At 34.9% G+C, this 22,040-nt stretch overlaps 1 protein-coding gene across 1 annotated transcript; it reads right to left on the bottom strand.

Annotated features, from left to right (window-relative positions):
• Positions 1-12,960: 12,960 nt before the first annotated feature.
• On the bottom strand, positions 12,961-15,182 carry LOC126685831 (photosynthetic NDH subunit of lumenal location 2, chloroplastic). Its single transcript, XM_050379801.2, has 2 exons — positions 14,675-15,182; positions 12,961-13,200 (listed from the first exon to the last, which is right to left on the bottom strand). Exons 1-2 carry the CDS (start codon positions 15,167-15,169, stop codon positions 13,102-13,104), a joined length of 594 nt encoding a protein of 197 aa, XP_050235758.1. The 5' UTR covers positions 15,170-15,182; the 3' UTR covers positions 12,961-13,101.
• Between the last annotated feature and the right edge of the window lie 6,858 nt (positions 15,183-22,040).

The following is a 22,040-nucleotide window of genomic DNA, read 5'->3' as shown; positions in this document are numbered from 1 at the left end:
ATTTTATTAAAAATTTATTTTTTAATGATCCAAACTTCTCTAATTAAAAATTTATTAAAAATAGTTTCAAAAGGTTTTGTAAAAAAACAGTTTCAAACCGTTTACAAAGATTTCGAGCAATATAAAACAATTTCAAACTGTTTACAAAGATCTCAAACAGTCTAAAACAGTTTCTAAAAAACACTTTCAAACAGTATAAAAAATAACAGTTTCAAACAGTATAAAACAGTTTCAAACCGTTTACAAATGTCTCAAACAGTCTAAAACAATTTCTAAAAAACACTTTCAAAAAGTCTAAAAAATAACAGTTTCAAAAACAGAGTTTCAAACCGTTTATAAAGGTTTCGAGCTACATAAAACAGTTTCAAACCGTTTACAAAGGTCTCAAACAGTTTAAAACAGTTTTTAAGAAACTCTTTCAAACAGTTTAAAAATAACAGTTTCGCACAGTATAAAACAGTTTCAAACCGTTTACAAAAGTTTCGAACAGCATAAAACAGTTTCGAAAAAACAGTTTTAAATGATTTCTAAAATTAATTAAAAACGTTTGAAAACCATGTCAAAACATCATTCATGAAAAAAATGACGATTTTTTCTAAAAAAGTTGAAAAAAATTCCAGAAAACGATACTACAATAATTTAAAACAACAAAGAAAGAAAGAAGAAGAAGAAGTTTCTCATCTATCAGCCATCATATTATCCCTTAAACTCATTCACAATTAGCAAAAAGAAAATGACAAAGAAAAAAAAAAGAAAAAAATTGCAAAAAAAAAAAGAAAAGAAGAAGAAGAATGAAGAGGAAAGAGAAAATAAAGAGAGAAAAAGTTGCAGAAAAAAAGAAAAGAAAAAGACAAAAAAGAAAAAGAAAAAAAAAGAAGAAAGAGAAAAAGGAAAGAGGAAAAAAAAGAGATATGCATGTGCTTAAAAGAAAGAGAATAAAAATACAAATAAGTTATTTTGCTAATTGAGAGTACAACTAAAAATAATAAAAAAATAGAGTAAAAAAGTAAATTTTTAAAATTAAGGTATTGAGAACAAATAAGTTTTAAAAAGGAATCTTTTGTGCAAATTCCTCTATTAATTTCATACGAGGGTGTTCTTTAGGGATTATTTTCAAAATACCTTGTTATGAAACTGTTTGCACCGGCCCAAGAATTGGTTGGTGGACCTAAAATGTGACACAGCCCATTGAGTAGAAAAAAGTTTAAAAAGTAACACAGTCCAGGACTTGGTGAAAAAAGCTTAATGGCTCATCTGAGATTTTAGCCTAATAGGAGTTATATTTATTTTAGTTTTTTTTTCTTAATTAGGAGATTAAATCTCATCAGGATTAGGACTTTTGATTAGGGATTATTCCCTATAAATAGCTAGAATCATTGTATTATTATTTTTATCAACTCATCATTAATCAAAAACCAAAGTTCAGACTTTTTATCCTCAATCTCCGGATTGAATCTTAGTTTAGGAGTAGAATTGACATTAATCTCGCTTGGATCTCTGAATTTCCAGATTAATACTGTTAGTTAAATCGAACGGCGGTAACATCATTCACAATTTGGGTTACGTCATTCAGATTCGGGTTAGGTCACTTGAATCAGGGTTACATCATTCAGATCTTGTTTATCTCATCCATAATCGGTTACAACATCAGTACCTAAATATATCTAAGTATAAATTCAAAGGTTCGAGCGTTAGGAAAACCTCGTGAACATCTTTTGGCGACTCCACTGAGGAGAGTTTATGGTCAGCACAAAAACCAGAACTTTACCGGACGATTACAAGGAAACTCGGTCTCAAAGCCGAGCTAAGTTGGAAAGGAAGTTTGAGTTCACAAAACATTTTGATCCAGATATCATAGCAATCATGGCCAAGGGCGATAAGCAACAATAGCCAGCGAAAGGAGTCCAACCCACTCCCACCGAGGCGATTGTCGCTAGTAACAAGTCTAAAGAAGATGACATTGATATTGAGAAGGAATTTGACGAGTACTCACGAGAAAACTCACCAACTCGCCCATCGTTATCTAGAGCCGATGTTTTTTACCATGAGAGACGAAATAGATCAGAAAAATCGGCACATGTTCGATGGGGCGATACAACAAATGTCCAACGCCATTTGTAGGCTAATAGGCTTAAAAAACCATCACCTTTTAGCCCCTTTTCGTTTGCACCCTGACGTTGCAAAATCACCGATTACACCTAAATATACATCTTTCGTTTTCAATTCCACCCTAACCTAAAACAATTGACACAGTGGTAGTCATATCAATCATTTTGGCTGACTCGTCAGCTGACTTGTCGTTTTAAAAATTGAAAAATAATAATTAAGTTTTTATTGAAAAATGTAGGGACTTGTTTTGCCCTTTTTACATCTTATTATCTCTCAATAATTAATTTACCCTTTCTCTCAAAAAAAAAATTAACCGTAATTATTCATAACTTAATCTAATCAAATCTAATTTAAATTCTAATTAAACCTAATCAATTAAACTAATAAAACATAATTGATGGAGTCTGCGTTCTAATCCGGTTATATGACCTGCAAAACAGGGTAGAAGCTAACCAGACGGTGGTTGTCCGATTAACTCTCTGATGCTAAAGTCAGTATTGAGCTTTGAGCAGAGTTTTGTGTATATATTGTAATTGTGTGTTTAGGCATACCTCAAGCTCCTTTTATAGTAGATGATAGTATACCTTATAGAGTTGTAATAGAAAGGTGAATCCTATTTTGTAGGGTTTGACCCTGATTAGGAGTGATATTCCTTATTCAGACATGATTCTTATTTAGGAACGACTTCCTAAATAGTCTCGTCTTCCTAAATTGGAGGTTATCTTCCTAAGTTAGAGTTTGTATCCAACTAGGAAAGACAATCGAGAATATATACCAGATCTGGAAATCTGTCCAAATCTCGGGGTCGACGTGGTTTGTATGATTCCTCAGGGACTCGGTCTTCTTTCTGTCGGATGATATGATATTCTGGTCCAGGCGAATTCTATGGATTCGGCCGCCTGTTTCGTCTGGTTTGTGTCATACCTCGCCTTACTTAGGACGACATTGACGGTTATTTAAAATATATATATCTTCAAAACAACATTTTAAAACGTGTTCTATAAATAATTAAGCACAAATATATGAAAACCTTTTATACAACATTTTAATTAAACCACTGTATGAAAACTAAGTATTGTTACAAACTTTTATACATATGATTGAAAATATATATTTAGGTACAAATAAGTTTATTCTAAACAAAAACATCAAGGCATCTCAAAACTCGGAGATGTGGCCAACCTATATGTCTCAAGCCCAAACTCTAAGTCCAACTCCCTTTCTAGTCAATTGTACAGTAGATTGTCTTGCTAACTGAAAAGGTTTTAAAACAACTAAAATGAGCGAAAGCTCAGTGAATAGACATAACAAGCATAAAACATTTATATATTTAAAGTAAATATATCATATAATAACGAATACTAGAAAACAGTTCAATACAACACAAAATACTTGTAAAGTTCATCACGAAAACATTTACAAATATAAACGATATCAAAACAATTTCACTTTAAATATGAAATGTAGTTTGTATCAATCATCAATTATAACATTGATATATTACCCTGTAACAACAATATAAACCATAGACCTGTAATCAGGAACACAACACTGATCTACAGTCTAACCAACATATCTAGGCACACTTGACGGCTAACCCTTCTCCGTCATCAACACGGCACAAGCCTTCCCCCTTCACTGGCCATCAATCAAGTGCCCTGTGTCAAATGCGCATAGACACTCATAATATCTCACATGTGCATATCACTAACTCAACACATAACCAGGTGCATATCACAACTCAGCACCTCACAAATATGTACCATTACAGAGTAGGCATATCATGTAAAAAGAAATCTCAAATCATTTCATCAAAACGCAATACAATTCAATAGTAAAATCATTTCAAATTCTCATTCAAAACTTAACCAAATCAAACGACTATTGAATTGCCGAAAGGTATTACACATTCAAAAACAAATACTCATTATGTCAAAAGCATCAGAGCTTTACTAAAATCAAACACTTATATAGATTCAATTCAAAACTTCTTTCATTTTATACAACATTTGCCAAAGGTAGTATTTGAAATATTTAAAACAAGGCATTTCATCGAACACCTTTCGTGCATTCCAAAACAACCATATATAACCATTTAAAACACAATAAACCTTGACATTTTGAATATCAAAATAGCATATTTATTTCAGTAGCAAAGGCTAGTATATATACTCACCACACAACCACCAAAACTACTCCAAAATCACGTCACAAGCTGCCTTACTTTCTACTTGCACCGTCGTTGCCAAAACGAGCACCTAAATGAGTAATGTAAATCACAAAACACCATCACAATCACATATACATACTTATACAGATATCTAATACTCATCTGACCTAAATTCAGATCCTACAAATAGATTTCTATATGGTTTATGCATGATTATGAATATGGTAACAAATCTGCCTTAGTAGGCAGAACATTAAGCCTCTATTCAAACATGTCCTGTGAATAGTATAAACACTAGTTTAACAAACCCTTTGGTGAACTTTTATCCCTTTGAGTCTAGAATCCAAATCAAAAAGAATTTCATCATTTAAATATCTAAGCAATGAGTTATACCAGTTTAGTAAGGTGTGGTCAAACTGTTTTCACAGTTGAAGCAATAAAATGTCGCGGTCATTTTTGATATCAAAGGACAGAATCAGATCAAACTCAAAGAACGAAAGTTGTAGTAGACACTCTAAAGTTTCTGTGGAATCAAGAATTACTTGATTTGGAGTTATATAACTCGACTTATGTGCAAAATACAGAAGCTAAAATTTTTGTCACAAAACAGAACAAGACCACAACTAGGTATACTATAGCTCAAAGCATAAATAGATGAAAGAACTTACCAATTATGCTTTCCCACACCTTATAATGACTTAGAACAATGATAATTGAGGTTTATCTTCTGAAATGAAGTTAGGGATTGAAGGATTTCGAATTTGCTCTCTTAGGTTTTAGGTTTCATCATATGTAAGAATAAAGAGGTGCTTTTTAACTTAATATAAACACTTATCCTTATATATAACAAATTAGGATATTTATAATGTTTAAAATCAGAAAATAAATAATTTTACCTTTAGTATTTTAACAATTCCAAGAGTTCAATTGAAACTTTAAAGTTTCAATTCGTTTCAAACTCACGAAATCAACTTAGTTACCGACGAACTCCCATTTCAATTGACATGCTAAATAAACTCTAGCATTTTAATGCATGATAATGAATGCATAATCTAAAATTAGAGTATGGGTGTGACTGTTTGTCCCTTTGGGCGGGAGTCCGGTATCGTTTGAGAATAGATCTCATGCGACTCGACTCCATTGTACTTAAGATAGGATTCGGTATCCATTATTAATGAACCTAAAACAACTGTGAGACCAACCCCGACGCTTGATGGAGATCGATGGTTGCCGGTGAAAAGAAATCAAACAACATCGATTTGCTAGTGACAGAAGCATAATTCAACGGCAGCAGAGATGTTGCGAACAACGATAAATTGGTTACAGTGTTTCAAAGTAAAGATCTAAGCCATCATTCAATTTTTAAGAGGACGATGACAGTAGCGCCATATTCAAATTATCCTTTAATTTTGCTTCCGATTTCAAATTCAAGAACCTCTCGTACCCAAAATATTAAATAGAAGGAAGAATCAATAAAACTAATACAAAGTGAGGGTAAAGCTGGGTTATTTTTTTTTAAGGGAAGGAAAGTGGATTTGTGAGAGAAGAAGAAGAACATATAAGGTTTTTAGCCATTAGAAAGACACAGGTGGACTCAAAGTGAAGGTGGAGGAAAATTAATTATTATGTATTAATTTTAAAAAATTAAAAAAATTAGGACCATTTTAAACTTTTCACCATTAAAAACCACCTTGAGAAAAATACCAGCATCAAAATTGGAGAGTGTGTCTCATTCTCTTGGGTGAGAGTGGGTAAGGGAGTTTTTAAGTCAGTTTTGACAAGTTTAAGATATAAGTGCTGCAGGTTTCTACTTTGGAATTTTTTATACTTTGTGTCAAGTTGAGAGAGTTAACTGATACTTTGTTCATTTTTGCTTATGTAATATGTATTTGAGGTATATTGGTAAATTGATAAGTTTAATAAGATAACAAATCAGAAGAGTTAATTGTATCCACAAGAAGTCGAATCTTTTAGTGTGTTGCACGTCATCTTATGCATCTGTTAGGCCATTTCCAACCACAACTCATCACCAAATATGAATTAGGTGATTTATCACCGAATCCACTCCAACCACAATCACTTTTTCCAATATCAAAAATAATATTCCTCTTTATATAATGTTTTACTTTCTTTTTGATTTCTAATTGTTTTTATTAATTAATGGTTTGCAGAAGAGTTTTTGCTGGTATTCGACCTACCCTGAGGACCTGATTAGAGGGGTCTTCTACCGACATGCGGCTAATCGGTACAAAGATACTAACATGAAGCCGGATAAAAAAGAGGGCAGTGTTAGTGCTGATACTTGGGCGTCATGGAAGCGAGATTGGGATACTGCTGAGGCTAAGAAGAAGTTTGAGACAGCACGAGCTAATCGGATGAGTGAGCCGTCCGGAGGTGGCACCGGACCGGTTTGACATACCGCAGGATCGCGATCGGCTACGAGGCATAAGACAGTTATGGTATGTTTTTAATATTAATAATTGTGTTATATATTATGTTTATCTACTAATTAATTTTTTCATTTCATATGATAGACTGAGGAACTCGGTCGAGAGCCCACTTTGGCTGAGTTGCATGTACGGTTGCACTTGACCAAAGCTGATCGGACTGTCTTCGTTGACAAGAGATCAAAGGATAAAAATGTAAGTTTATTTTAACCTTAAGTGACTGTTTAATATGATATAGATATAACTTTATATAGTTGTTTATATGATGTTTACATGTTTGTTGTGTGTGTTTTGATTTCTATTACGTATAGTTGAACAGAGTTGTCTGTAGTTTTTGCAGGATGTCCCTAAAAAATGGGTGATGATCAAATTTTAGAGAAAATGCTGCCGAATTTTAGTTAAAAATGTAGGTTTAAACTAATATTTGTTAAGTATTTTTATAAAGTTTCACTAAACTATGAATTTGTATTTTTTAATCTCAGGACCGTTTCCAGGCAGAGCTTGCTGCAGCGACCCAGTCTCAGGCGGCTGCGAAGGGAGTTCGTCGACTCCAGAGCCGATCGACGAGAACGAGCTGTTTTTGTCTCTCGAGGCAATCAAGAAGAAGCGAGTCTACGGTATTGGTTCGGCTTCAGCATCCTACGTCGGCCAGAGCAGCCGATTGCGCCGCGGCGGATCATCCCAAACACTGCAGCAGGCGATCGTTAGTGAGGAGCTCGAGCAGCGCATTGCTAGAGAGGTTGAGGAGCGGGTCGAGCAGCGGATGCGTACTGTGGAGGCGGGTTTTGAAGAGCGGGTCGAGCAGCGGATTCGTACTATGGAGGCGGGTTTCGACGAGCGGATCCGTACTGAGCTTGCGCGACTGATGACTACACTCCCCCCAGAGTTACGACCGCAGTTCCCCCCACCTCCACCTGCTGATGACACTACTAGTTTGGGGTAGTATAGTATTTAGACTCTTATTTTGTAATACAGTTTGCATATTTTGACTTATTTAGTATTTAGCAAATTGTATACTTTTTACCGTTTATTTATATATAACGGTTTCGGTTTATGTATATTAATTTGTGTTTCGGTTTATGTTTATTTGTTGTCTATCGTGTCTGTGATTAGTGAGTCAACTGGTCTATTAAAAAACAGGAAAAAATCGAAAAATGCCGAAAAACGGGAATTTTGTGCCGAAAAATAAAGGAATTAACCACATATGAGCTATTTAGCGACGGAATTTCCGTCGCTAAATAGCACAGAAAACGACGAAAACCGGGCTATTTAGGGACACAATTTTTGTCGCTAAATAGCTCAGTTTATCGACTACAGGTAGCGACGGATATTGCCGTCGCTAGAAATATTCGTCGCTAATCAGTTGGTATTTGGTCGGCTTGCCCGACCAAAATACCGACTGACTGTGGCCAATTTACCGACGGAAGTTCCGTCGGTAAATTGGCGACGTCTCAATTTTTGGGTCGCTAAATAATTAGCGACCCAAAATGTGCCGACGGATTCATTCCGTCGGCAGTCCTTCGCTAATCCACATTAGCGACGGATTTTAGCAAATTAGCGACGGAAAATTCTGTCGCTAATTGGCTGAAATCTTGTAGTGTATACCAAAAAAAAATTCCTTTTATCAATAACTCCATAAACTTAGATTTGTTACATATTGGTTCAAGGGTAAATGTCATAAAAATTCACCAACTTTACACGTTTTCTCATTTTAATCACATAGTTTAATTTTTCTCATTTTCATGCACGAACTACCACTTTTTCTCAAATTCATGCACATGCTGAGGTGTTACGGCTCCATTGGTGTAATTCGCTGAGGTGGAGGTCATTTTACACCAATGAATGCATGCCACCTCAGCACCGTGTATAAATTTGAGAAAAAGTGGTAGTTCGTGCATGAAAATGAGAAAATTTAAACTACGTGATTAAAATGAGAAAACGTGTAAAGTTGGTGAATTTTTATGAGATTAACCCTTGGTTTAATTAATATATATAGCAATAATTATATTTTATAAAATTAAAAATTATTAAATAATTTTTAATATTTTATGTTCTCGTCTCATTAAATAATTAATGTAACTGTGAGCGGAACGGGGTTCGGGGGCCGCTCGCCCAAGCTTATGGCCGACTTCTTGATTTGGAAATGGATTGGAAAATGGAATCGCCACCTAGTTCAACTAGAAAATTCCTTTTCTACCGACTAGATAACCTTACTTGCCTCCGGTAAGATTATCGTACGACGGATTAAAATACTTGGTTCGTGGACCTCCCCGAGACTCGTGTGCTTAACTTATCAATTACTGGCTTTATTTACCGAACATATTCGTTTTATTCTCATCTCAACATTCCATAGTAGTCCATATGATATATTGCTGGAAATAAATTAGTTTGAAAGTGGTAAACACGTTTGACGCGCATATGACTCGATCTGGACTGAACATGCAAATCAAGTAACAAATACTACTAAGCATACATCTAAACCTGATGGTTTCTAGCAAATAATATAAGTCTGGCTAGTCTGAATCGATTACAAGCATAAAACCTAAAAACCGGATGTCTAAGTTCGATTGATTTTATTAAGTCATCTTGAACGCCCTATATAACCGTTTACTACTTTTTCGTGGTAGTCCTAATATGTCTAAGTGACTGGCTGGAATTGATTTGATCTGCTAATTTAACGTGATTATTTATTTATCCTGTTAATATTAGTTTTGGCATGCTCTTGTAAAGCGGTAAACAATGCAAACTGGCCCATATTCAGTTGATATACATAGAAGGCTAAAGATACTTTTAAACCTCGTTGACTTTTGAGTGCCTTGCACTCGTGCGGGTTTGACCATCAATGTGATTAGAATTGGCTCTCGGTTAAAATAAAGAAGTTGTTCATCTTGTTGATACGGTTCTATCGGTTTGAAATGCGGTAGTTTCCGAATTATGGTGAACTCAGAATTTGATATGAAAGTTGCTGGGTTTGCGGGTCTCGGGCTCGTGGGACCGGTTTATACTTTTTGTTACATATCTGGGTCATGGGCCCACTTTACAGTCTGACTCATTAAAGTTTATAAAATTAAAATAAATTAAATTGTCTACGTCTGGGTTCAAATTAGACCGAATTCCGAGCCCAAACAAGTCAGGAAACCTAAATCATTGTTCGAGATCAAAATTTGGAAATATAGGAAATCAGGTTATGGAGAGGGGGAAGAACTGGAGGTGCCGCCACCTTCAGTGCCGGCGGCGGTACTGTAGACTACCAGCGCCGACAGTACAATCCACGCCAGCGTTTGGAACAGCAGTTTCAGCAGTTCGTTTTTAGCACGTATTTAGTGTTATAAGACTAGGATTTGAATAAGATTTGGTGTGTGTGTGTGTAGTGCAAAATCCGGCTATGCTAGGATTTTTTAGGGGGAGGTCGAATTCTTCCTAGGGTTTTTATGTTTATGGTCCGACCTTTAGTTAGACTGTCTAAGGGTAGTATTTATAGGGATTATTTAGATCTAGGGTTAGCTTAAGTCTATTTACCGTTTTGCCTAATTAGAATTTGATTTGAGGTTGAAGAAGTGTTACAAGATTAGGATTAGCTTTTTAATTATTTACCTTAGAATTTTACATTTAATTTTCGTATTTGGACTTACTAGCTAATTAAAAAGGTGTAAGTGTCTCAAAGTGTCAAAAATGACTATTAAGACCCTATGAGTTTGGATATGATCAATTTTAGTCCGTAAAACTTGCGAATTGGTCCATAAATTTCTAAGATATTATAATTGGTCCAATTTCTGGACTTAGACTATAGTCTCTTTGAATTTTGCGACTAATTACGTTTTTATACTCCAGTTTACAGCTATGCACAAATTACGCATGTTTAGATTCCAGCAAGCAAATCAATAGCTCGTCACCTGGATGGATTTCCATGGAAATCATCATTGGACGCTTCAGTCCCTTATCACTTTTTACGTGTCCGGAAATAGGTGTCTACAGTAACGTTTTCAAATTATTGTCTCACAAAATTATTTATATAATATTTTGTGTCGATTTTAATAATTTATATGATTATAATATTTTAAAATTCTCATGTGTAAAGTTATTCTATAATAATATAAATAAATAATACTCATATATACTAAAGTTTTTAAATATAAATGTGTTAGAATTAAATAAAAAAACAAACTAAAAATATTAAATTGTAGTTTAGCTAAAAAAATAAATAATGATGGTAAATAGGTGACTTCAAATAGTGAGTCACATATTCTAATGAGAGAGGTGATTTGTATGTCACTTGTTTTAAAACAAGTGACACGTTGGAGATGAAATGCCACTTGTTTTAAAATAAGTGACATGCATGGGAGATGCGCTTAGTGAGTGAGGTTGACTAGTTAGTATAAAAGGTGCTCTTAATATTATTACGCGGCGACTTTATCCCAATTTAGGTCACCAAATTCTATAATTCTGACTGAAACCAAGTATGTCTACAACAGTGGCCTCGACAAACATGTTATTTTGTTTATTTTTTAGAAAATGGTCGATTGCTTTTCAAAGTTGGAGAAAATAATATAAAATAAGAAGAATAAAAATAAAAATGAAAAGTAATTTTTTAAATTCTTTGCATGTGAGTATTTTAATTATATTTTAAAGTTAGAAAAATATATAAATTTTCATAAAATAAATTGGATGCATGCTTAGAGAAGCAAACCCAACCTAATACCAGCTTTTACATGTTCCTTCCATTGAGAAAATCCAAATTTTCTTTGATGTGCTAATTCATATACAAATCCTAAATTTTCCACTAATCTTCCTACAAATGGTACCCAAGTTAGTGTTCAATTATTTAGAGAATTGCAAGAAACATAATGATGGCTAGTGTGGAAGCACCAAAACATGGCATGAAGCTGATCGCAATACTAGACCTTTTTTTTTGGTCAATCAACCAAAAGAGCAAATATATTGCTATGAAAAAGGCCCCAAATACAAGCCCAAGCTGGGATACAAGCAACACTAGCTGGCTAGGCTAGACAAGAGCCAAGGAAAACAACTGCTAATAAAACTAGCACTTAACTGGCTAGGAAACCAACTACCAGACTAACTCAATCTATTTCTAACATCATTAATGATTCTATTGCAAACCTGCATAATACTATGCTTCTTATGATTGAATATCATGTCATTTCTAGCATACCAGATATGGTAGATAGAGGCATTAAACCACAATCTTCTAACTCTAGCTTTAATCGATCTCCCATTTGCTCTTCTGGTCAGGAAACTGACTTCTCTTCTCAAGCTGTTTACAGGTCTAATGTCAATTGGATACACTTAGAATATTCCTCCAAACTTCTGTAGAGAATTTGCATCTAAAAAACAGGTGATCAATATCCTCAGCCTGCTCATTGCACAAGGAGCAAGTGTTAGTCTGAACCACTCTCCATCTCAAGAGCTTGTCTTTAGTGTTGATTCTTCCCAAAATAACAAGCCAGGTGAGGAAAGAATGCCTGGGAATCATACCAGAGAACCACGCAATACTAGACCTTGTTTTAAGAGTCTTTGCAAGTATTTGTACATTAGCAAGTGCTGTTGCCATGCGAACTGCTAGAGATCAAACACTTCCATTTTCATTTCAGTTCATCAGATCCAGGGCTAAATACAGTGATTTCACTGCCTTCAAGTGAGTTGATAAGGGCTGTAAATTTCTTTTTCTAATTTCTGATATTCTAATATTTTAAGTTGTTGGGTTGAATAAAAATTCTGATAGTATGTCATGACAGAGGTTTTTCGTAATTGCGAATTCTGCTGCATGTGCCTATCTTGTTCTTTCCGTTCCTCTGTCTATCTTGATCATCATAAAAAACGGAACGAAAATAAGCAGGATCATCTTAATCATCTTGGATACGGTAGATTTGGATGCGTTTTTCTTTTTATTCCTTTTCAATTGTTGCAGAGTTGTTTGTATAATATAGATTTTAAAAATTCGCCCTCGAACTTAACACTTCCTGATTGTTGCAAGGTTGGGGTGGTTCTTCTCACTTCGGGGGCTTCCGCCGCTACAGCCATTGAATACTTTAGCACAGAGAGGAAATGCTAAAGCTAATTGGCCCGCGATTTGCCGTAGATTCAGTCACATCTGCAGCAGAACATCTGGATATCTTATCGCCTCTTTTTTCTCAGTAATCATAATTATGCTGATTATCATTCTATCTGCCGTTTCTCAAATCTATAACTTGTAATCAACTAAACTACACTTAAAAGTTATTCTGTAAATTTTCATATTAATATGTTAGTCCATCATTAATCCGTCATAAATATCCAATACGTATATCAACAAAAAACAGAAAATAAGGCAAATTTACAAAAGAAATAGGACTTCTGAATCAAGATTTTGTTGGTTTATTATGCCAAAAATGCCACAACATCATCTATGGCCTTCAGCGTCTTCTCGTAATATAAATAGGACTCGTAGACTTTCGGTGTACGAATATACTCATCTAGCTGCAAAACAACACAACAATAAAATTACAAACCGGCAGGTTTAGTCTAGTGGTATGCACAGGAATCATAAAGCTAAATGGGTAGTGAGTAAAGAAACCTTCCCAGTAAAACCATTAAAAAACTTGATACATAAAGGAATAGGAGGACAGCTAAAGATTATCACCGGCGACCTAAAAAGAGCTTATGGTGGGCAATTGTCTATCTTATTATTTTGAATATTTGAAAAAAATGAAATAAAATTTAGAAAATGTAATTTCTCCGCCTTAAACTTTACCGTAGTAACCACTTTAAAATTTAAATTTTATCAATTTTATCTATCTAATAAATTTTAAGTACAATCTTACCCACCTTATTAAAAATTTCTAGGTCCGCCACTGAAAATTATCAGGTCGTTTAATCCCTCCTTTCGCACTATGGCGGAACCATATAAAAATTTAGGTGAGGTAAAATTTTTGTTGATCGAACGATACGTTGTTCGGCAATTTCTAGACTGAAGTATACATTTATTAGCTTTTATGAAAAAAAATAGACTAAACGATATATATTTAGACCGAATGATATTATGTTTGACTTTTTTATTTATTTCTTTGCCAAAGAAGAATGTCGGTTTGGCTAAAAAAAATTAAAAAGATTATTCGATTCTCTTTAAAAAAAATTATTTAGTACTCATTAGTTTCTAATATTTTAAAACTGGCCCCGTCCTAGTTCCGTCATATTATATTTATTTTCAAAATCAAGTTTCAAAGAAAACAAAATAATAAGCTCTAATATTATATTTACTACTTTTATAAGAATCCATCGTGCAGTATGCAAATTCTTATATTTATCTACTAGTGTCGTTTTACGTGTTTCACGCATGACTCGTAATGTGACTCTTCAACTAATTATATTTATTATGAATTAGAAAAATTATATTTATATTCAATTAATAATTATTTTTATAATTGCAAATTGTGTTTAAATATAAAATATCAAATAATTATTGAAATATTAGTCAATTAGGAATACTTTATCTTATTTATGGAGAATATAAATAGAAAATATAAAATAATAATTAAATTAGTAATTTATTGGAAGTGGTTTATCTTAATTAAAATTGTAATTGATTAAAAAACTATTAAAATAAAAATTATTAAATAAGGTAGTATATTTTAATTAGTATTCTAGCGATTAATTTTTATATAGTATTGTAAGTAGTTTATTTAAGTTATTACTCTCAATAAATTTTTAATAATAATTATATTATTAATAAATTAAAAGGACATTAACGTAAATGGGTGTGTCTCCCTCCTCCATATACGAATCACCTAAACATAATAAGCTCCATAATCATGTGTGTTGGAACCAAAAATCAATTCATTATAATAAAATCAAAAGTTAATCATAAAAATGAAACAAATGAAAATTTCATGCTAGCTAAAATCGATTATGCCACATTAACTTACTCAAAACTATAAAAAAGAACAGGACATACCTGAGCCATATTGTCGACCAAGACATTAGCCAAGTCAACATAGTCATTGAGGAGAGGCTTAGGCAAAGTAGCCATCGCAATTTTCAAGTCTTTAGAAAGATAAGATTGCTTGAGCCTTATATAGAAAATGACATACCTCCACGACATGGTTTCTATCATATCTCTAATGCTATGTAACCCTTCGGCCGTCTGTTTAATTCGTGCGACGGAGTCTTCGGGCGACAAATCGGGCTCGAAAAAACGTTCAAACATGAAAGAACGAACGCCCCAATTCTGGGCCAGAGCCGGAGGTGAATGCAGCTGCGGTAGGGATGTGAGAACAAGGGTTGTCACCATTATTTTTCTTCTGGATGCATTGCTTTCTTGAGATGCTTTCAGAGTTGGGATTGAGTGTTTATTAAATTGTTGGTTTTGGAGATGGAGGAGAGTTGTGGTGTTTGAGAGGACAGTGTTCATTGTTTTTATTTTGATAGAATTTGTAATGAACTGGTTCATGTTTCATGTTTTGAGTTCCTTGTGAGTACCTTAGGTTTGTGCCATGTGGCACTCATTATCTTGCTTTTGTGAAAATTATAATTTAGGTAGAGTTTTTTTTATGTTTTATTATAGAAAAATGGATAGATTTGAAATCATTAAATTATAGACTAGTAGGCTCAAAAACTATCCATCTTTCAATTTTTTACGATAGCATCCTCATCTAATAAAACCATCAATTGCATCCTATTTTGAATTTTCACGTTTCAATAATACTCTAAATTAAAAAATTAGACAATTTTTTTAATTATAAGGATGAAAATATTTAAAACAACTAAAATTAAAGACTATATTATATTTTTTCTATATGGATAAAGTTAAACAAATTTTTTAACTTAAAATATATTCAAATAAGCATTCTTATGCACTAATTAGTGTTTGGGTGGAGAAGATGAAATAAGTGTCTCATCAATTAAGTGTCCATTTATTATATATTGTGTTTATCACGTTGTGATATAATCTATTTTTAAGGTGTTAAGAATATGAGAGACAGATTCTATTATACAAGTGATCTAATTAGCCGTTCACGATCGATAGAGTTCTGCGAATAAAGGCATCGCATTATCCCGGAAAGATCGTCACCTCTATTTATTCTTCTGATTAGTTAATGATAACTAATCACGTGGGCTGTCTTGAATCTGATATGTTTTCAAAGGGTACCTGAAATCCACAGCACAACCGTTAGAAGGGCACCGAAAGGTGATTCCGACAAGTCTCTCTGACGGTCAAGTTAGTAACTATTTGAGTAGGGGGGGGGGAATGAGAAGTGAAAGAGAGTTTAGAGTTGAGAGAAAAAGAATATTAACCATTTCACCTACATTTCTTAAACCTTTTATACAATCCCATAGTTTTCTTATGTTTCGATAGTGATGTGTTCTTATATCCCCGACAATAACAAGTTTGTTTTCTTTATCTGTGCAGGGGTGGAAGGTGTTTGTTAGTGTGCCTTCTGTCAGCTTGTCTCCTTGTAATTAGGGAATGTCCTGCTCGGCGATCCGAGCAGGTCCTTCATCGGTTTGTATATTGTATTCTGTCAGTTTGCTCGGTTTGTTCGAGTACGTCTATGATGGGTTTGGTTCGTCAAGCCTTGTTCGGTTATCCGAGTATGTTCTGAAGACTCGTTCTGCTCGTCTGAGATATTCTATTCGCGCTTCTCTGTTTATGCTTTGATGTTATACTTGATTTATGCTTATTTCATTAAATGGTGCCTCATTTTGAGGTCGGTCCATTTGCCTTGTTATCAGTAGATAGTTACTAATTAGAGAAAGTAGTGAATCTCATACTACTCGATGGGGATCAGAATAAACATGTAGATACTCAAGGGTTTGACTGAGTCGAAAAAGTAACGCTAGAGGACTTATACATGATATTTCATTAAAGTCAATCTAAAGTCATCTTGTCATGATTGTACATATGTTCTTTGACTTGCAGTGACACTATCTTGTATATATGTGATTGAAGTTTGATACTTCTTATTCTTAGATCTTTTATGAACTAGGATCGCGAGATGTGCTGGCGCTAGTTAGTTGTATATGGAGATAGGGAGTCAACTTAAAAGGATTCATCACTCTGGATGAACGAAGACAAGATTCTATGCTATCTCGAATTGTTTTTGATGGATGACAAAACCTGCGTAGGTGTATATGACTTCTAATACTAGAAAGTTGTTTCTAGTGCAAATCATATTTATTAAAAACTAGTTTCGCATTACGTGTTATGCACGTGGCTCGTAACGTAACTCGTCAATGAACATATTAGTAAATTTATTATAATTATATCAATTTTTTTATTTATAATTAATATTAAATTAGTTTAGAATTTTTGTAAAAGTAAATATAATATATTCGGTTATTAAACTTTTTTCCATACTGAAATTGTTCTTCTTTTGGTTTTATAATAACCATAATTAAATAATTAACTTAATTTTATTAATAATATCTTTAAAAATAATAAGATAGAAACTTAAATAATAATATATTGACCAAATACAGGTGCAATCAAACTAAAAGATAGGCATTTCTACTAATTTGGAGACAATTTAATTATTTTTTACATACTAAAAACTAAATTGGAGATAATTTAGCTACATATTCTAATTAGGACTTTAATTATAATAGTGATTAATTAAATAATTAATTAGTTAATGACTATAAAACCTTTATTTAGTTGTAAACTAAAAACGATTAATCAGTAAATTTGCCTGCCCCCCCCCCCCCCCTCATCCGTGTTTTTATATATAGTATAGATAAGAATTGAGAGATGAGATCATATGATTAAGACAAACAGTGTTTGACTTAACCGTGACACTAGTGAAGATTGGAATCTTAGATGAAGTAAATTAGTGTACGGTAATCATGAACATTGGTTCATAAAGAATGCAACAAAACATTCATCTCTATTTAGGGGTTGTGATGTTACTAGACATCACTCTAGATCTACAAGGATTAATAATTAATGGGATTTAGTTATTGTAGACACCTATTTTTCAGACAAGTAAAAAGTGATAAGGGACTGAGCGTTCAATGATGATCTCCAGAGAAAATCGTCCGAGTGACGAGTTATCAATTTATTTGCTGGAATCTAAACAGACGTAATCAATGCATAGTTCCGAACTTAGAGGATTAAAGCATAATTAGTCGTGAATAACCTATAAAAATCCAAAGAGATTGTAGTGTAAGTCCAGAAATTGGACTAATTGCAATATCTTACAAGTTTATGAGACAATTTGCAAGTTTAACAGGCTGAAATTGACCATACACAAACCCATAGAATCCTAGGGGACTTTTTAAGCACTTTCAGGCACTAAAAGTGGCCTTTTGATACACTTTGCTTAACCTTAAAAAATAAATCCGAATTTGATTAATTTAAAAGTGATTTTTTCTAATTCAAACACTAAATGGAGTTATCACTTCACACACTTAGACACTCCTGACAAAACTCAACCTCTAGCTAAACCTATGTCTACCTCACCTCTATAAATACCATCCCTAGACAACCTAGCTAGAGATTGGCAATTTCAAACCATCAAAGCACGCAGTCTTTCACCCTAGAATTAGAGGAGCCAGACCGAACCCTACACCCTGCACACACACATACCAGTCGATCAAACTAAGCTAAAACGCGTTAATCACTCAAGAACGCAGTCTTGCACAGAATGCAAAGCTGGATTCCGCGTCCGTTTCACCAGTAAACGAGCCAAGGACTCAGAATAGTACTTTTGAGGACCTTATGCATGTCTTCAATCATCTTTTATCATAAACTACTAATTGTTGTATTTAGGGTGCATCTTAGCTTAATTTGTTGTTTTTTCCATAACCACTGGCTTAATACGTTTTTCTATAAATTGCCATGAAACTGAAGTAGAAAGCATATTTTAGGTCTGTCAAATTGTTTTTATTCAATTAATTTCGAATCAATTGATTTTTTTCACTTAGGGGGCATGTAAGAAACAACTGTCTTTTTCTTTTGCGTTCTTGACGTGCCTATCGTCATATTATCAAACTAGCGGGAAAACTGTAGTTTAGGGCATTTTAATGCCTTTTTAGTCACCATAAACAATTCCTAGATTATATATATTGTTTTCCCATGCGTTTAATGTGTTTTGCTAAGTTTTTGCATGAAAAATCAAATTGAAACGAACAAAAAGATGACAAACTGCTGCCTCTGTACGAACTGGCGCCGCCCCCAATGTAATCGGTGCCGAGTTCTTCCTTCCCTGATTCTCAAAATCGCTTCCAGATCATTCGAGCTTCGATCCGAATTTGTTTTTAGGTTTTCGAGCTCGTTTGAGCTCGGAATTAGGTCTAGTTTGAGCCGAGATTTAGGGATTTTCATGTACTTTAACTTTCTGCTTTGTAATGGGCCAAACCTAGTGTAATTCAAGCCTTGAAGACAAAAAATGTAACAGATAATATAATACAGGCTCATGAGCCCACAACCAGCAAATCCAGCAATTTCCATATCGGCTTCCGGGTCCACCCAAACTCGAAATCGACCCCGTTTCAAACAAGTGGAACTGTATCGACGAGACTGAGAACTACTATGTTATTCCCGAGAACAAGTTCTGACTACATCAACGGTCAACGAGGTTAAAGTAACCTTCACCTTGTATGTTTATCCAGTTGTCCCTGAGTATGTTGAAACTATTTACTGCTTTCCAAAAGCATGCAAATCCAAATATTAACAGGCTAAAGGACTAACCACGTAATTTAGCAATCAAATCAGTTCCAGCCAATCACCTAGACATCTTAGGATTGCATGTAAAGTGTAAATAGAGGTTATATAGGCTTTTCAAGAATAACCTAATAAAATCAATCAAACTTAGACTCCCGGTTTAGGCTTTGTGCATGTAAAATATCCAGACCGGCAAGACTTATTACTTGTTAGAAACCGCCAGGTTTAGATGAATGTTAGGAGTAATTGCTACTTGCTAGTCCAGATAGAGTCATATGCGCGTCCAACGTGTTTACTACTTTCATAAGTATTCACATTTCCAGCATTATATCATGTGAGTTGCAATGTATGCCGAGATGATATAGATACATTCAGTAAGTAAAGAAAATAGAGGTTAATAAGCCAAGTGCATGAGTCTTAGGGGAGTCCACGAACCCGTTTGCGTATGGTAATCTTACTCAAAGCGAGTAAGATTATCGAGTCAATGTAAAAGGCATTTCCTAACTAAGCTAGATGGCGACTCCACACTTATTTCAAAACCCGTCCAGAATAGAATCCTCCCATAAGTCTGGGCGAACGAGGCCCCAAAACCCCCGCTTTCACTCATAGTGGCGACTCCACTAGGGATGTATAAAAAATAACCATTTTCAAAAAAAAAAACAAAAACGTTTTCAGAACTGTTTTTATAATGGTTGCCATGGACCTAAACCGCACAGCTTGCGTCTTATCGACCTCAATTCTTTACTTACCAGATGTAACCAAATGTTGCATTGCATTAGATGGTTCTTTTTAGGAGAAACCCTAATCAACCCTTATGCTCAAAGTCGATCTCACGTCTTGGCGTTGCATTCCAACGTCCAATGTACGTCTTATGCGGAGTAGCATCACTCACAGCCAGTACCTCGATCGTTTATACTGGTGACTAAGGATACCCGTAAAAGGTATATCAGTATGTGAGAGCCTTAAACCGGTTACTACCAAAACCCTTGACTCAACCCACATGCATTCCAGCTTAGACACTACCCCTTAGGAAAATACCCAAATGATGTGTGTATTTGAGGCAAACTGTCGATGTAAAGATTCTAAGTCCAAATTTTAAAAGTTACCGTATCAAATTTTAGTCTTAAGTTCGGTCTAACAAATTTTCTAGTTTTCAAAACCAGATTTCCAAAATATCATGTTAGGCCAGACCTAAAATACAAAACTCGATCTAGTGAAACCCCTTCACTTGATTATAACTCTAATACCAGTCCAGTCAAGTGTCTGTCCATGCACTTGACCAGCCGCAAGGCTAAATCAAATTCCAAATTTTGAAAACGGACCGTCAGGTTCACTCTCTATGTTTTCACACCTCCAGAAGGGACCAAACGAACTATTACATCGACTACTATCGTTTGTCTATTTAGAACTGCTAAAGAGAGCTTGGAGGTTTACGTCGAATCCTGCATTGCGATGCGAGGGTCCAGGCCAAAACACCTAAGAATGAAACCTCGCCCGAAACACGTGTGTGTGAGAAATAAGGTTGGAAAGAACAATTTGTCTCCGTGATATCGAACTGTTCTACGTGCAACGTGCTAAATGCTATGTGCTATGTGTTAAGACTAACCCTGCATACCACGCATCTGCATATCAAGCATATCATGCATCCTGAATGAAAATACATCATGTACTAAACCCTTTGTGGATAAAGCCACTAAGGAAGCTTGTCTGAATGCTCTCTGGAAAAGACAAGCATGAAGACTCACCGGACCGATTAGTCCCACTAAGATGCCAGAAATTCCATTCATACCGGTACAGCTAGCCAGATAGGTCACGGTCAGCTAAGCCATTCCGGCCCTAGAAGGTCTTCAGCTGGATCAACCAGCGTCTCAGACATGTCAGAATCAACCGGTACAACACCTGCTGTGACACAAGACAATCTCGATTAGTTATGGGAGGAGGTTATGGATTCCATCAAAATGTAAAATAACAATTTAAAGATATGGTTTGCGAACCTTGTGAAGTCTCGACAGGGGACAGGAATTGGTCAAGACGACAAACCGTCATCCTCTACCAAGGGATGTCGTTGATGACCCCATGGGGTAGATGAGGCCGAAAAGAGGCATTAGGCAGATTATGACAAACTCAGAGGGGAAACAGCCAAACCTATTACCACTGATCAAAACTGGTTCAACAATGCACTATACGAAGAACAATCGAAAGTGGAAACCGAAGGCGAAAAGCTCAAGAGCGTAAAATCGACTCAATCTGACTCCTACCCAGACCTGGCTAGAAAGGTGGAGCAGCTCCAGGCCATTATTCTAGGGAAGAATAGCAGCCAATTCATCAGCTTGGATGAATGTTCTTTAGAGGAAAATGTGAAGCTACCGGCACAATTCAAAATGCATGACCTAAGCCGTTTTAGCGGAAGAGGAGAGCCTCGTACCCATATCAATCAGTTCATGTCTGTGATGACCACGACAGTCCTGACCAAGAAGTAGATTGGTAGGGCCTTTGCAAGTTTGTTGGAAGGGAATGCGACTCGTTGGTACTATGACTTGCTAATGAAAACAAGAGGAGACTGGAGCGAGTTGTCCTCCGCTTTCATTAGCCAATACAGTTGCAGCTCTAAGCTGGAAGTCACCCTGAGAGACTTAAAATTGACGAAGCAAAAACCTGG

This window comes from Mercurialis annua, linkage group LG6 (genome assembly GCF_937616625.2).
Source record: "Mercurialis annua linkage group LG6, ddMerAnnu1.2, whole genome shotgun sequence".
NCBI classification, from domain to species: Eukaryota; Viridiplantae; Streptophyta; class Magnoliopsida; order Malpighiales; family Euphorbiaceae; genus Mercurialis; species Mercurialis annua.
This window is presented reverse-complemented; position numbering and strand designations above follow the sequence as displayed.

What these genes read in the sequence shown, in the direction of transcription:
- LOC126685831 (XM_050379801.2), bottom strand. Translation starts at nt 15,169, where the DNA reads ATGAACCAGTTCATTACAAATTCTATCAAAATAAAAACAATGAACACT. An exon ending in TGGTCGACAATATGGCTCAG is followed by an intron (nt 13,201 to 14,674) that starts GTATGTCCTGTT and finishes GTTGTTTTGCAG; the next exon opens with CTAGATGAGTATATTCGTAC.